The sequence below is a fragment of the Sphaeramia orbicularis genome, chromosome 12, assembly GCF_902148855.1.
Source record: "Sphaeramia orbicularis chromosome 12, fSphaOr1.1, whole genome shotgun sequence".
In the NCBI taxonomy this organism is placed as follows: Eukaryota; Metazoa; Chordata; class Actinopteri; order Kurtiformes; family Apogonidae; genus Sphaeramia; species Sphaeramia orbicularis.
The window spans coordinates 55101378-55116667 of NC_043968.1; the positions used below are offsets into that span (position 1 = coordinate 55101378).

The 15290-nt window shown below is 37.7% G+C and overlaps 1 protein-coding gene across 2 annotated transcripts in view; it reads right to left on the reverse strand.

Annotated features, from left to right (window-relative positions):
• Window positions 1-15290, reverse strand: part of lrrtm4l1 (leucine rich repeat transmembrane neuronal 4 like 1) — a 179817-nt gene that overhangs the window by 95544 nt on the left and 68983 nt on the right. Inside the window, exon 2 of one of the 2 annotated variants that reach the window (XR_003936887.1) lies at window positions 9573-11269. Coding sequence is in view for 1 of the 2 variants with exons in the window: in XM_030150053.1 (XP_030005913.1) it covers window positions 9639-11269 (1631 nt within the window). In the remaining variant the exon portion in view is untranslated. The remainder of the gene's footprint in view (window positions 1-9572; window positions 11270-15290) is intronic. The other variant, XM_030150053.1, reaches the window with a different exon arrangement.

Here is a 15290-nt window from a genome sequence, read left to right on the forward strand (position 1 = left end):
ATCAATATCTGCAAACAGAAAGCTAGCATAGTAGGAATTAAGAGGATTTGTGCTGGCTTTTCTCTTAACCTTGTAACCATGGGCATACCGTTGTAAGTTCTATTTCGTTTTATGCTGTTTTTTTAGTTTCCAAAGCTTGTAACTATTCCATCTTAGTGTTTTATTTACACAGGTATATATTTCCTTTGTTCCAGATCATGTCTGCTCCTGCTACTTCTCGTTGTAAATGCCTGAACAACCCTGACTCCTTTTGCTTTATTTGTGGTAGTTTCACCATTCCAAGTCAGAGGGCAAACATCAGTGCATTTGTCAAACAAGCATATTTTGCATATTTTAAAGTGAAACTCAGTGATCAAGACAAGCCATGGGCCCCTCACAAAGTGTACAAGCAGTTGGCATTTGGTATCCCCATGGTTTGGCGAGAGCAAAAAGACTGCACAGACTGTTACTTTTGTTTAGTGAAAACATAAGGATTTGACAAGAAAAATAAAAGTAAAATAGAATATCCTAATCTACCGTCAGCTATAAGACCAATGCCTCATTCAGCTGAAATTCCACTGCCAGTTTTCGAACAACTACCTCCTCTACAAGATCTGAGTGATGTGGAAGAACGCAGTGACAGCAATGATGCAGATTTTGAAATTCACGAGGATTCAGTTCGTAGGGGATTTGATAGTTCATTGTATATGTCAATATTTGAAATTTTTTATAAAACAAGCACATATCTGTTAAGTACAGTATTTTTCATATTTTTTAAGAAAACGGGGATCCTATAGTTCAAAAACTTGATGTGATAGAGAAAAACTGAGATCAGTTTTGGATTCCGCACCCAAAAATTAGTTAAAAACAGTTGTCAGACCTAACTCAACAAAAACTGTGTTCCCCAGTGTTATGAAAGAGCTGCAGCATCTGAAACCGACCACAATGAACATTTGAAAGATAAACAGTACCACAGTGCTTCAGCTTCAGACTCACACTTTGTCTTTTATGTATTGGGATTGTCTCTGTCAACTCACCATACATGTTTTATTAGTAAGGTTTTTTTTTTTTTTTTTTTTTTATCAATTACTAGAAATTTCAGGTGTCCCCATTTGAATTCCCGACCCCAAGGCTGACAAACACTGCTGTAAACGCTGACTTCATTTGCCTCCATGTTTGGTTGTATGTGACAGCTTTGTGCTTTGTGTACATACAGGTCAGATCAAGACTGCGGCATTTAAAGAATAAAACTTTACAACACTTTTACAGTTTGGAGAGTAGCTCAGCATTAGGCAGATGTTACTATGAATGCTTTAGGACCTGGTTGCTACAGAAACATTACACTTTGGTTTTTAATCGTTTTTGTGTGGGATGAAATCAGTTCAGGCCAGAATGAACTGGAGACACGAGTTGCATTCAAAACTAAGTGACTCTTCTAGGAGAGCAAATTCACAAGGAGTCAAAACTTTCTGCCTAAATAGAATACTAATTGGCTCAAGGTAACATCAGTGTCACCCCTTTATCTCCACTAGACTGTGAAACTCAAGAGCTCCTTCACTTGCAAATAGTGCAAAGAAGACAGTTGCTGATTGCTTCATTAGCTGCTCTTATTAAATCATATGCAGACAGATTGCAAGCACAACTTGCAGTGTCACATAAGGAAATCTGTGGGGAAAGATAAAAAATAACCTCCTTTAAATTGTGCATCATATAGACCCATTCTGTCTTTACTTGGCTGTTGCCACTGAACCATATAAACATTTATTTACCACAGTTGTGAGTTGGTTAAAGTAAACTGTGAGCATAAGGCATCTGGGAAATCTAATATAAAAAATTACAATAACAAGTAGAGCTTGAGGACAATTTAACACTTGACGTAAAGAGGTAAATGCTGGAGCTGCTCCACCATCATCACATCAAGACATGTATGATTTGAACAGAATGAACAGTGAATTACTCAAGATTCATTTTAGTTTTGCAGGAGTTATCTGTAAAAGTAAACAGATCCAGTCTTGATACTTTATGAAATCTGAGTATATTCTGGCTTTCTCTCTACCACAAAAACACAGATGAAATGCAGTCCTTACTATTACTATAATGACAGTCAATAGAAACTTTGAGGTAGAAATGTCTGCATATTTCTACTTGTAGGGGGGTTGTAATTATTCATTGTGGATTTATTTATTTATTATTTATTTATTTGTGTTCTTTTTTTTTCTCTTCTTTTTTTCTTAATGGGCTCCGCTGGCTGACAGGCAGCTGTCTGTACCGGTAAGGCAGCAGCCGACACCAACTGTACTCCCAGTCATCATTGCCCATTTTTTTAACACCTTTGCTTGTGTATCCTCTTTTATTTGGACATTTTACCAGGGAGTATCTCACACTACTTTTTTTTTTTTTTTTTTTTCATTGTGGATTTATTGATGACTTAGTGCTTGGGTAGTTGAGATAATGATGAGTTGTCATGTTGTCATGGTTCATTGCACATGGGTTGGTCTCTTTGCAAAAGTGGACCAAATACATTGAGCAATACTCAGTGGGGATCTGCACAGTTTGAGGATTGGTTTTGAAGGCCTATATAAAGGCCCAAAAAAGGCCACCATTGTTAGTCCAGTGAACGGCATCATGCCACGTCTATCACGTGAACAACGTCTCCAGGCACTGGGTACGGTGGAGGCCGGTTTGAGCTCCAGTGATATAGCCAGGCCTATGTATGGGCTGTTCCCAACCCACAGTCACAAACCTGGTTGAACGCCACAACACGACAGGATCTGTTGATGATAGACCACGTCCAGGGCGAGAGAGAGTGACAACTCCAGACCAGGACCGCTACTGTTGTGACTTTGTGTTTGGCAGGTGCCATTTTCTTTTGTTAAGTTTTTTGTTTTGAAATTATTCTTGAAACTTTTGATGTTTGTTTCTGTATGCCAATATCCTAAACAAATGATTCATATGGAAAAAATTCCAGTTTAGGGTTTCAAAATAAAAATTAAGTCAAAAAATATGGTCTCGAAGTTTTCACTGACTGTGAGTGTACATATCAGCTCAATACAGTTTACCATGGTGCTTTATGTTTTATTGCTGTCTGTGGAAATCTCTCCTTGGGCTGCTTATATTTTTATTTACTTACACACACGAGTGTAAAACCCAAAAGCAATATAGTCTGTGCTTTCATAACATTCTACAAATGCTAGTTTAATATACTGTCCCTTTGTCCTGGAATAACAATAAATACATAAAAAAAAACTACCAGAACTCATTATTTTGGGGGGGGAATTAAAGCCGTATTTGAGGAATAATACTCTTGGTCAGTGTGATTTCTTCTAAATTTGCACTAGAATGGGTGTGGAGGTTCTGAATTAATCTTGGTTTTATGGTTTTATTTAATTGTTTGGTCATTATATGCTGTTGTAACAACGTCACTCTTATAAAACAGACTTTAATCTTAATAAGGAGCTCATCTGGTTACATAAAGGATAGAATGAAAATATATATTATACCATCATGAGGAATCTTTAGTGTTCATTTAAGCCATGTGCAAGTTGTAAATTCTATCTTAAATGGGACTAGAGGTGTGAATATTAACATTTTTTTTGCACATTCAAGCTGTTTTGTGAAAGTTCTCTCAGATTTATAGAAGTGCACTGATACTATGTATGATATAGGGTTGTGTGAGTCACGAATAAAACAAGATAGTGGCTTATTTATTTATTTTCTTCTTCTTCTTCTTTCTACTTGTGTGATGTATTTGGTTTTAAGAGCCAACCCTGTGAAGCTAAGCTATATGAGGGAAAAAATTCCTAAGCAACGGCCACCTAGATACTGGCAGTTCAATGCAAAAAGATAAGACATTTTGACATTTGACAGCCCATATCTATGTGAACGGCTACACACACACCTTGTGCAGAAGAGTGGCCTAATTTTGCATTTTACTTGGTGTAAATGGATTTTCTGTAATTCATTTTAAGGTTTTTATCAATTCCCTGTTTTGACTCTAAAATCTTAAGTGTTACACTAAAGGAACTGAATTCAGGAGGAACAAAATACTAGAATTAGACAATAAATACCTTCTCTGTGCAGCTATCCAAGGTTATTATCGTTAACGAAAATGAACAAAATGACGAAAACTAAAATTGAAAAAAACATTTTTGTTAACTGAAATAAATAAAAACTCAAAATTAAAAGAAAAAAAACGATAACTAACTGAAACTGTATTGTGTGCTTACAAAACTAACTAAAACATATGAAAATTATGTATAAAATTCCCTTAGTTTTTGTCTTTGTCAATGTTGATAAAGGATAGAACGTGAAAATTTCGACTAAGATCAGCGGTATAAGAGAAGTATATAGAAGTCGGGAGGCCAACGGTGAAAGTATGGAAAGTTTCAGTTTCATTTTCAGGTAAATGACGTGTATGGATCGCACCCCCACCTACATTACCCCCTGCAACCTGCTACAGGGAATTTATCCATCATACTGTACATATGTTTGTGTCTCTGCTAAATCAGAGCCGCCCTAACCCGACCCCCAAATAAAGTGTCCAGGGTCACCTCACTTATTTCTTTGAATAGGATGGTGAGGAAGATAAAATATATGAAAAAACTGAAACTAATACTAAAACTAAACATTCAGAAAAAATGACAACTAACAAAAACTTGCAAACCTGCTCTAAACACTAATTTACACTAACTGAATTAGAGAAAAAAAAGTCAAAACTAAATAAAACTAAACTATAATGAAAAATCCAAAACTATTATAACCTTGAAGCTATCTCCAAATGAAACAGAGAAATATAAACACAGACGAACCTGACAACATTTCCTGCTGTTATAGAAAAGTGAAGTGTTTATGTTGAGACACAGATTAGACCAATAGTCACATCCACAATGAGTCTGAAAAAGGCTGTGATTAAAAAAAAAAAGTCTCTCTCCTTCAGTAAATTTTCTATAAGCAGGATTTTTGCTAAATGAGGCTAAAAAAACATATCAACACTGTAGCTTCAACTGAATCAGTCAAAAATAAATTATATTCACCAGTATCCCAATAATTACATAATAATTAAAACTGCAATATCAGATTTATTTGAAATAACAGGAATTATTAAAAAAAAAAAATCCTGATAAGTATCTCTATATATGCACAGGTGAAACTAAAAGAGGAATAATATTTTATCATCATTTGTGCATAAGCTGTCACCTTTTGATGACATCATCTCCCTGTGACCCATCCCCCTTCTGCTGTTTTCAACCACTGTTGTTTTATTTATTTATTTATTTGTGTTTTTGCAGCCATAATTCACATTTCAATTTGATTCTGTACTTTTGTTGAATTGTTCAGTGATGGGCTTTGTTTAACCTCCTGAGACCCAGGAAAGTTAAAGTTTTCACTTTTTTTTTTTTTTTTTTTAACATTAACTAATTGTCTTGGTTAGAAACACCATAATGCAACCACCATTTTGTTTTTTGTTTTTATTTTGTTTTTCTTCCAGATACATTTCTTTTTTTAAAATGGAATTTCCTTTACAATGGACAACGCAGTAAAAGCAACAAAAATCAAATTTATTTTATGTTAAATGTACGAATGCTAAAAAGTCTTGATCTTTGTAAGGTGTATGTGCTAAAATAGACTATTATATGACTGGGTTGAGGTTAAAATAATAAACAATAATATCATTTATCATCATATCATCACAGCAACTGTTTTACAATCATCAGCTCAAATTCTAATATGATGTATCTGCTAACTACTGTTAACTAGTACTAATGCTTACCATAAAATACTTTTGACATATTAGATAAAGGTCAGCCTAGATCTAAACTAACAGCCAGGAGAGATTATTTCAGGGCTCAGGTTTTAAACATGGATGTTTATTTGTCCTGTATTTCACTAATTGACTTGTTAATGTGCTTCCAGAACCTAGCAGATCCCTACAGCTCATGTACCAGTTACACACTGCTTTTACACCCCATAAAGCCAGTTTCATATCAGTATTATCAGGCATCTGTTCACTTTTCTTTTATAATTATGCAACATGGAATTGTCAGACTGTGGATTATCACATAGTTTAATCCACAACCATATTCTATCTCCTTACATAACTTTGGCACTGTGCAGATAACACTAATGCCAATCTGGATCTCTGTAACTTAAAGCAGCGTATGACTTCCATCACAAATTTGAACAATGATGAACAACTTTGAAGATGACTCTATCATAAACACTGTCTGCTTATTTACATAACAAACAGAAACATCACCCGGGCCTTTTCGGAAATTTTGTTGCAAAGTGCAACAATTACGGTAGATGAGCTGCAAGGAGCAAATGTGCCTTCCGGACAACAAAAGTAAGGGCTCATTTCTGCTCTACGTTAAAGACGCAGAGAGATACGGACAGAGGGTTCTGTCCGTTCTTTGTATATTACTCACGTAATTCTGTCCGTTTTGCGGGAGCTTGCAGATGTGAACCCAGATGGAAAATATGGAGCAGTACAACTGGAAACTGCAGAGGCAGTGTTGAGTTTTGAAGAGAATCATTTCCATAAATAGTGATACTTCTCATAGAGCAACTGTATGAGTATGAGTACTGCGTACTTTTGGGGTAATCCTACAACAGATCCCCTTCCAAGCTACAAAAGTATGTTTTTTCGTCTGAAATAGGCTTTAAGACTAAATTCAATGCTGAATAAAATAATTTTTTCCAATAAGTACTTCATGCATTTGGTATTTTTGGTATTAGTACTTCATATACTATTAGCACAAATACTATGAACTACTTTTACTGTGTACTTTTGGAGTAATCATACACAAAAATCCCTTCCAAGCTCCAAAAGTGTTTGTTTTTTCGTCTGAAATAGGCTTTAAGACTAAATTCAATGATGAATAACATTATTTTTTCCAATAAGTACCTTGTGAATTTGGTATTTTTGGTGATAGTACTTCATATACTATTAGCACAAATACTATGAACTACTTTTACTGTGTACTTTTAGAGTAATCATACTCCAGAATCCATTCCTCACTGCAATTCTGTTGGTTGTATTCAGTGGTTGTAACAGATAAAATGTAAAAAAAAGATTAAAACTTTTAAAAGTTTATAAGCTCTGTTATTTTTTGTGACTCCAGACTATTTTTTTGGGCAGAAGAGGGTGCAAAATGGCTCTTTTGATAATAAAGGTTGCAGAGCCCTGGACTAGACTCATTGGACTGTATCATTTTACATTGCAGAGATCTGGCTCGGTTTCTTGCCAAATCTGTGAGAAACCGCTTTCACTTGGTCGCCATTCCAACAATCCACTTTGCAACAAAATTTCTGAAAAGGCCAGAGTGACGTTTTGGTTTGTTATGCAAATAAGCAGACTGTGTTTACAATGGAGTCAGGTGCATGAGTACAGAAAGAGTAATAGATTAGTGATAATCAGGCTGTGGCTCGGATTTTACAAATTTGAAAAAAAATTGTGATGAAAGTCATACGTAGAGATGTAACGATATGGAAATTTCATATCACAGTTATTGTGACCAAAATTATAACGGTTATCACTGTTATCACTGAAACATGCTCAAAATGTTTAAAACGTACTTATACACACACTGAAATAATTTAACCAAGTTGTATTTTGAAAAAAACTAATAAAATTACAGAATCATTAAAATATTAACATGTAAACATCAAACATACAAATGTGCATTAAAGATGGCACCTTATGGCCATAACAGATATCTGCACTAGGGGTGGGAATTGATAGGGTTTTATCAATATCAATACCATTGTTGATTCTGCTTACCAATCCAATTCCTTATCAATTATGTTATTGATTCCTGAGTGTTAGACAGGTCCTAGTGAAGCTTGTTTGACCGTTTTCCATATCAAACCATTCTGAATGTCACAATGAGAGAGAGAGAGAGAGAGAGAGAGAGAGACATGTATGTCTCTGTATGTATGGAGGTGTGTCGGGAGTCCACTATCTGTGGATCTCTGGAGCACTGTCCGTGCAGGTGCCTTCAACCATGTTTTCAGAGGCCAAACATTGCAAACTGCACATACATGCCTGGAATGCCACTGCTTCTCCAGGAAATGAGCAGTATCACCAGGAATTTTCAAAGTGCGGTAATCGAACAAGGTTTTAATGATAATTAGAATTTGAAGGGTCGAGAATTTTCCCGCAGTGTATTGTTATACCGGTAATCGTTACATCCCTTGTTATGACCCTGGGTCATAATCTATGTTTATATATGTGTGTATGTTCTGTGTTCTCCCCCAGTCCTGTAGGTGTGCTGTGTCTGTCTTGTGTCTTTCGTTTTTGGCAGGAAGCTGATTGGTGGAGCGTGATTGCCCGGCCCCTTTAAAAATGGCCCTGGATCCAGCCGTTCGGTCTCTCTTGGTCTGCTACCAGCTCCAAACCCTGATTCCTGTGTGTGTTCTGACCGTCAGTCGTCGTGTGTTCAAGTGTGTTTGTGCATTTGTATATAGTTGTAAATAGAACTTTTGTAATTCAAACCGTTTTTCTGGTTGGGGAGGACGGCTCTTTTATTTTCACGTTTCCTCCTGTTTTTTCATAGGAAGATTAGGTTAGTTTTCTGTATTTTATGTCTTGTATTTATTTTTGTTTAGGAAATTTAGTTTTGAAGACTTTTGTTTGTTGTTTTAGCCATGCTCTCCCCTAACCCTTCTTTAGTTGTTAACAAAATAAATATTGTGAACTTTAGTTTTGACTGACTTGTGTGCTTGGGAGCTGGGAGGGGACAAAGAGCGCATATTATGTACGTCCTGGTAAACCCCTAGGCCGGGGCATAACACCCTAGTCATACGCGGCTTTAAGTGTGACAAGCCTTAATTTACCTGACTGGAAAGTTTAATGTATTTTACACAGCAATGCAATGATTACAAACACAAATGTCACTTGAAGTAAATTTATCAGTGCTGGTAGTTTCACACAAATTAATAATAATATCTATTGGACCAAACTATTCCGTCACCCAAATGAGGACAGGTTTTCATTAATGTGATATGAAGGACCCATTCCCAGACAGTATTAAATTCTGTTTTCACACCACCCCACGGCACATTATCAACAGTGTGAGTAGATTAATACACACTCATTCTGTCTCTCACACACAACCTTTAAACATCTGTGAGCCATGCCATGCTGAAGTAAAGTTAGTAGCTGTGAAAACCATCAGACTGTATCCAATTATTCGCGGTCCCTCAAAATCAGCAGTGAACAAGGATGTGAAGCTTTGAAAAGTGAAACCACCATGACAAATGAAACAGGAATACAATGGTGCAGAACAGTGAAATTGTTGAATAATTATTGTTATGTGTAATTAAAGCCACACTCAATTGACCTCAGCAAACACAAAATCGGTTAATGCGTCGTTGGCGTAATGAAGCAGTCTGACCTCGTGTCATAAACTGCTGGCCCTGGTTTAGATGATCATTTCTATTTTACACTTTGGGATAAAACTTAGGAGCAAAAAAACCCGAATAATTGGACACGTCTAACGTTGAAGTCAAGCGTGTTATGAATCAAGAGACAGAGGTGCTTAGTTGTGATTCAACATTGGGTTTTTACAGGGCGTATTTGATAAAGGATTTACCTCTCTGTTGAGCCTTTGTGTTTTGATTTTGAGTTTTTATTTTTAGGCTGATGCGATGGGTCATACCTCACACTCCCTGGAGCCAGAAATTGTGCAAGTGCAGGAACCGGTGCCATTTCCCAGCACCTCCAATGCCTCTGGTGTGGCAGCAGGGTTGTAGCTCATATAATACTCTTGCAGCTGGGAGCTCAGGTCCTGCTCGGGCTCTGGGCTCTTTTTGCGGCGCTTCCGTCCCACCATAGATCGCTGCTGCAGCAACCTGGTTGCACTTGGGTAGCGACGCCACAACACATAGATAATTGTCAAGATCAGAGACATGGTGAAGAAGAGTGCCACGCTGCCAACCACCACCTTGTGCAGAGTCATGTGCTCAATCTCTGGTGGTGGCGGATGAGTTGGTCTTGCGCGAGAAACGGAGTCTCTCGGGTCTTTGCTCATGTGTCCCGGGAAGGTAGGGTGAGGAATAGGTCGTGGTCTGAAAGGGGGTAGAGGACCAAGAGTGTTGGTTGACGGAACAGGTGGAGAACCACTAGTAGGGCCAAAGGTTGGTTCAGCAGTTGCCTCAGAAATAAGCTCTGACATCGGTGATGGTGTTTCTGTCAGAACATAATCAGTTTCCTCACAAATACCATGGTTCCGAGTGACTTCCATTATTTTCTCTCCCTGGAGATACTTTGGGCTGCTGCATATCATAGTGGTGTCCTTACTACCCCGGAAATTCCTCAGCCAAGCCACAAGGGGGCATATGCCAGGTCCACAGTCCCACATGTTACCAGCAAGGCTGATGGAGGTCAGGGAGATCCAAGCAGAAACCGCCTCCTGAGACACGTTAGAGAGTTTGTTGGATTCCAGGTTGAGGACTTGAAGGTTGGGCAAGCAGTGAAACACAGCCGGGTCCAGGATCTGGATTTCATTCCCAGACAGATCCAATTTCTGCAGTGTGTACCAAGTCCACGGAAGGCCTTGGTTGACCACCCTTATCCGGTTCCATTGCAGATAGAGTGATCTCAGGTTGGCTAAGCGTGGAAACAGAAAAAAGTTGATCCGAGAGAACTGGTTGTGCTCCAGATGCAACTCCATGAGCTTCTGGAGCCCTAAAAAGGTTGTTCGGGTCAGAGCCTTAATTCGATTGTAGCCCAAATCCAGAAACTCCAAACTTCTGCACTCCAGAAAAGCACGAATGGGGATGTTAGAGAGACCGTTGGAGCGAAGGTGAAGGTTTTGCAGCTTTCTTAGGCCGTGGAATTGACCTGGCTGCAGGATTTCTAATTTGTTATATGACAAGTCCAGACTGCGAAGATTAGGAATTCCATGGAATGTTGAATTGTGCAGAGATGTGATCCTGTTGGAGCTGAGTATGAGCTCTTTAAGCCTTCGAACCCCTTGAAATGCTCTGCTGTCCACTGCAGAAATCTGGTTGTGGTCTAGGTATATCCAGAGAAGTTGGCTAAGATGAGCAAACTGATATGGGAGCAAAGTGTGGAGATCATTGTAGCGCAGTGACAGGCCCTGGCAGCCCACTGAGATGTTCTCAGGAACATCCAACAACCCGGATGAATCACAATGGACTGTTTTTCCTTCACATCGGCAGTTATTGGGACAGGTACGTTCGCCAAAACTGTACAACAGGGGGGCTCGCAAGAGAAGGAGGAGAGGGAAGAGGAGGTGGGCCAGTCGTCCATCACTCATTAATGGACCTGTAGCAGAAAAAAGAGACAGAAAAGGAAAGAGAGCAATAATTAAACCACTGACAGTTACCCTTTTTATTACTTAAAATGCATTCACTGAAAATCCTCTGTACTTTTTAAGACATGAAACTTTACATACATCTCAACACAGACATAATTTAAAAAGAAATCAACGACCCTAAAAGTGGTGATTGGAGATTTTGTACTTGAGCTTTAATAAAAGATGGGTCCTCATAAGTGTAAGGAGCACACTAAAGCAACATAAAAGATATTATATTATATGTTTTATAGAGGACTGCAGTAGATTAAAGCATTTTAATCACATCTAGGACAGAGACAGCACTTACTGAAATATCCAAGTTATGTTTTCACTTATGTATCAGCTTCTAAAAAGTTGTAAACTAAGGTAAATACTCCTGCAATTACAACTACTACTACTACTACTACTAGTACTAATAATAATAATGACAAAAGCCCATGTACAATCAGTGAGCAGCCAACGCAGCTTTCAAATACAGCCTTTTTTTTGTTAGTAGAGTACTTCACTGGTTCTTGCTTCCCAAGATGTTGCACCTCAGAATAAACCATATTAATATTCTACACATGACTATTTCAAGGAACATGCACGTCTGGATTAGGATTCTGCACATTTGCTCTGGGTCAAGACATTTGTTCACTCCCAGCTTAAATATACATGTAATGCAGCATGGCAGCGAGTTGGCAAGTTTTAGAGGAGCTCATGAAACTATTGATGATGATGTCTCACTTAAAGTGTATATATGCTTCTGATGACACTGTCTTATACCAGTATATCATACTTATCTTGCCAATGAACTGGAGTTGTTTTGTCATCACTATGTAAATCAGTGTTTTTCAACCTTGGGGTCGCTACCCCACGCGGGGTCGCCTGGAATTCAAATGGGGTCACCTGAAATTTCTAGGAATTGATTGAAAATTTTAAAAAAATAATAATACCAATAAAAAATATCTGGTGAGCTGAGAGAGACAATCCCACTCCATAACAGACATGACAAACTGTGAGTCTGAAACTGAAGCACTATGGTACTGTTTATCTGTCAAATGTTCATTGTGGTCAGTTTCAGATGCTGCAGCTCTTTCATAATTCATAGTTTGAGTTCTTGTTTGTTCAGTATTAATTGTCAACCTTGTAAATCCAAGCTGGACTGACTGTACATATCCTGACCAAGGAAAATAAAATTCTCACTTTGTGCAGTAATCTACACCTGGCTTTTCTGCCTCCGTCCATAATAATATACATTATATAGACTAAATGTCATCTAAAATTAACATTTATTTGCAACATAGTATAGCAACTATTACATGATCAAAAACAAATACATTTTTGAAAAAAAAAAAAAAATCTCCATTTTGAATATCTGGGGTCGCCAGAAATTTGTGATGTTAAAATTGGGTCTGGAGCCAAAAAAGGTTGGGAACCACTGACTTAAGAACTCTATTTTATGGAACTGTTTACAAAATGTCAGTATCACTTGTAGAAAAAAAGATATAAAGATATAATCAAAATAAAATGAAACCTCAAACAGACTAAAATATGTAAATACACCATTAACTTGAATAATAATATTTGTTCTTGCTTGTATAAATGATATTTTAAGTCTGTCAGTCTGTGGGAACTATTTATTCAACAGTACAAGAAGATACTTGGTTAGGGTTTAAGGTTAGGTTCTAACCCTAACCCTAACTTGGCCTGTCTTCAGTGACATTTTCAGGCCTAAACAAGTTGAATTAACATTGAAAGGCAGGAACAGCTGCCATGGGTAAAGAAATGAAATTGACATGGTGGCCAAAGTGTTAATGCTGTAACCTGGCAAGTTTGTGGAAAACAAGATGGATGCCCATTGTCCCCTCCCATGACCTTTGATTGGATTTAAATCCCACCACTACTTCGTGCAAACCAGTTTTAACTTGGATTGCGCAATTTGCCCCTGCTCACTCATCCATGAAAACCTGGGTCTGTAAATTTGGACAAATATCCACCAATCCCCTACCTACCAACATCCATAAAAGAAAATTCCAAAAATTATCAAATGCAGAAGTGGGAGTAATTTTTCAGATATTACTTCATTTTCATTTATATACATATATATATATATATATTTTTTTTTTTAATACACCCTGTATAGTAAATTGATGGTTGTTTAAGAAATGAGTTCTTCACTGGATCACTTAGAATTTCATGCATTATATTAATCACTATAGTAATGATCCAATGAATGGCTTTTAGTTAAATTCAGGTGGGGACTTTGGGAACTTCTTTTTTGACCGGGCCATTTATACTTTGTTAAGAATCTTTTACCTCTTTTGCCCTTAGAATAACTGATGTTTTTTCAGGATAATGACCATCCACATCAGTCATTTTTTAGGCCCAAAGGGTACAGTGTCAAGTCCATCTCCTCACCTCAGTCCAACTGGTTGTGTGTTTTAGGAGCTGAGGACCAGACTGAAGGCAAACAGCCTCCCTGAGTAAAGATGACTGCAGCTCAGGCCTAGGGAACATCCCAGGGGAGGAAACTGACTGTCTGGATATGCCGGTAGGTCAGATTTCAGAGAGTCTTATGTTTACCAGCCAAATTAATTTCTGTCACCTTAGACTTGAGGGCCAGACTGTAAAAAAAAACAAACACCTTAACCCATAAAGACCCAAACAGTCACTGTTGACCAAAATCATCTACTCATCCAAACTGTTTAATACCTGTTCATCCACTAATCCTATCAATACATGTCAATAATTGGTGTAAAACGTAGTTTATCATCTTTTCATGGTCATCAGATATGACCCATTTGGATGTTCAGAGGCTCTGTAGTGAACGCGGAAACACCGTCATCTTCTACAACACTGACAACAACTCAGGAGGTAGAGCGGGTCGACCAATAACCAAAGGGTTGGTGGTTTGAATCCAGCTCTGTCCTAGTCATGTGCTGTTGTGTCCTTGGGCAAGACACTTCACCTTCCTTTCCTACAGTGTTGCTTTCACTGCACAAAAAGCCCACAAAAAATATAAAATCCAATTTGAAAAATTTATATAATCTATTGCATAAATAACACAAAGATGCTTACCGAACCTTTTCAAAGACTTTAAAAGTGAATATTGGTTCCAAATATGAGGTATGTAAATTCAAAATTGTAATACATTAAAATGATACTCAAATATTTGAGATAAAAGCATATCTTTGCATAGGAGTTTTCTCCGGTTTTCTACCCCCCACCCCCCACCTCACCACCCCTGGTCCTCCCTGTTTCCGCATCCAGTTCAGATGGGGGTCATCTTCACCCTTACCTGTAATGCTAATGTAGTCTGTGGATTAGAATCCACAGATTCGGCCAGTTTTTTACATTTCGAAAAAGTACAAAAAAATGACAAAGCTATGGTCAGGAATATAACACTTGCTTTATATCACTATAATAATGCTATCGCTTGTTTGTTTTGGGTTCAAAATGTCATATCTCTGATTGTATTTGTTCTATCAACATCAAATAAAAAGTGGGGAGTGTTTGAAGTCTGCACTTTAGAATGCTATTATCTCCAGTGGTCTATGTGACCAACTTCCGACGCTATGACGTGTTGAAAATGTCATGTGATTCAGTCACAGAGCTGTGACCGTGGACCCCAAAGTGTTAAGAGTTGAATCAGTGACAGTGGATGGAAACACTTGATTTTACTTTCAGTTATTAATCTATTTTGCTGAAAAAGTTACTTTTCCTTCAGTTTCCTCTGTTTTTGACATAATAACCCTCAACTTTAATCTGTGCTTTAACCCTTTCATGCACAGTGGTCACTACAGTGGACAGTTCTTCCACAGCTGTTCTCTTGTATATTCATGGGTTTTGTTGTTTTAGTTCTATATCGACCAACACAGTGGACACTTACGCACCATCCCATAATAATACACTGACATTCAGACCATTACTGTCACTTTGCTGTTCTAAATAAACCTGATCTGCACTAACATGTTGAGTGGAAATCCATTCCTAATTGTTATTAGACTG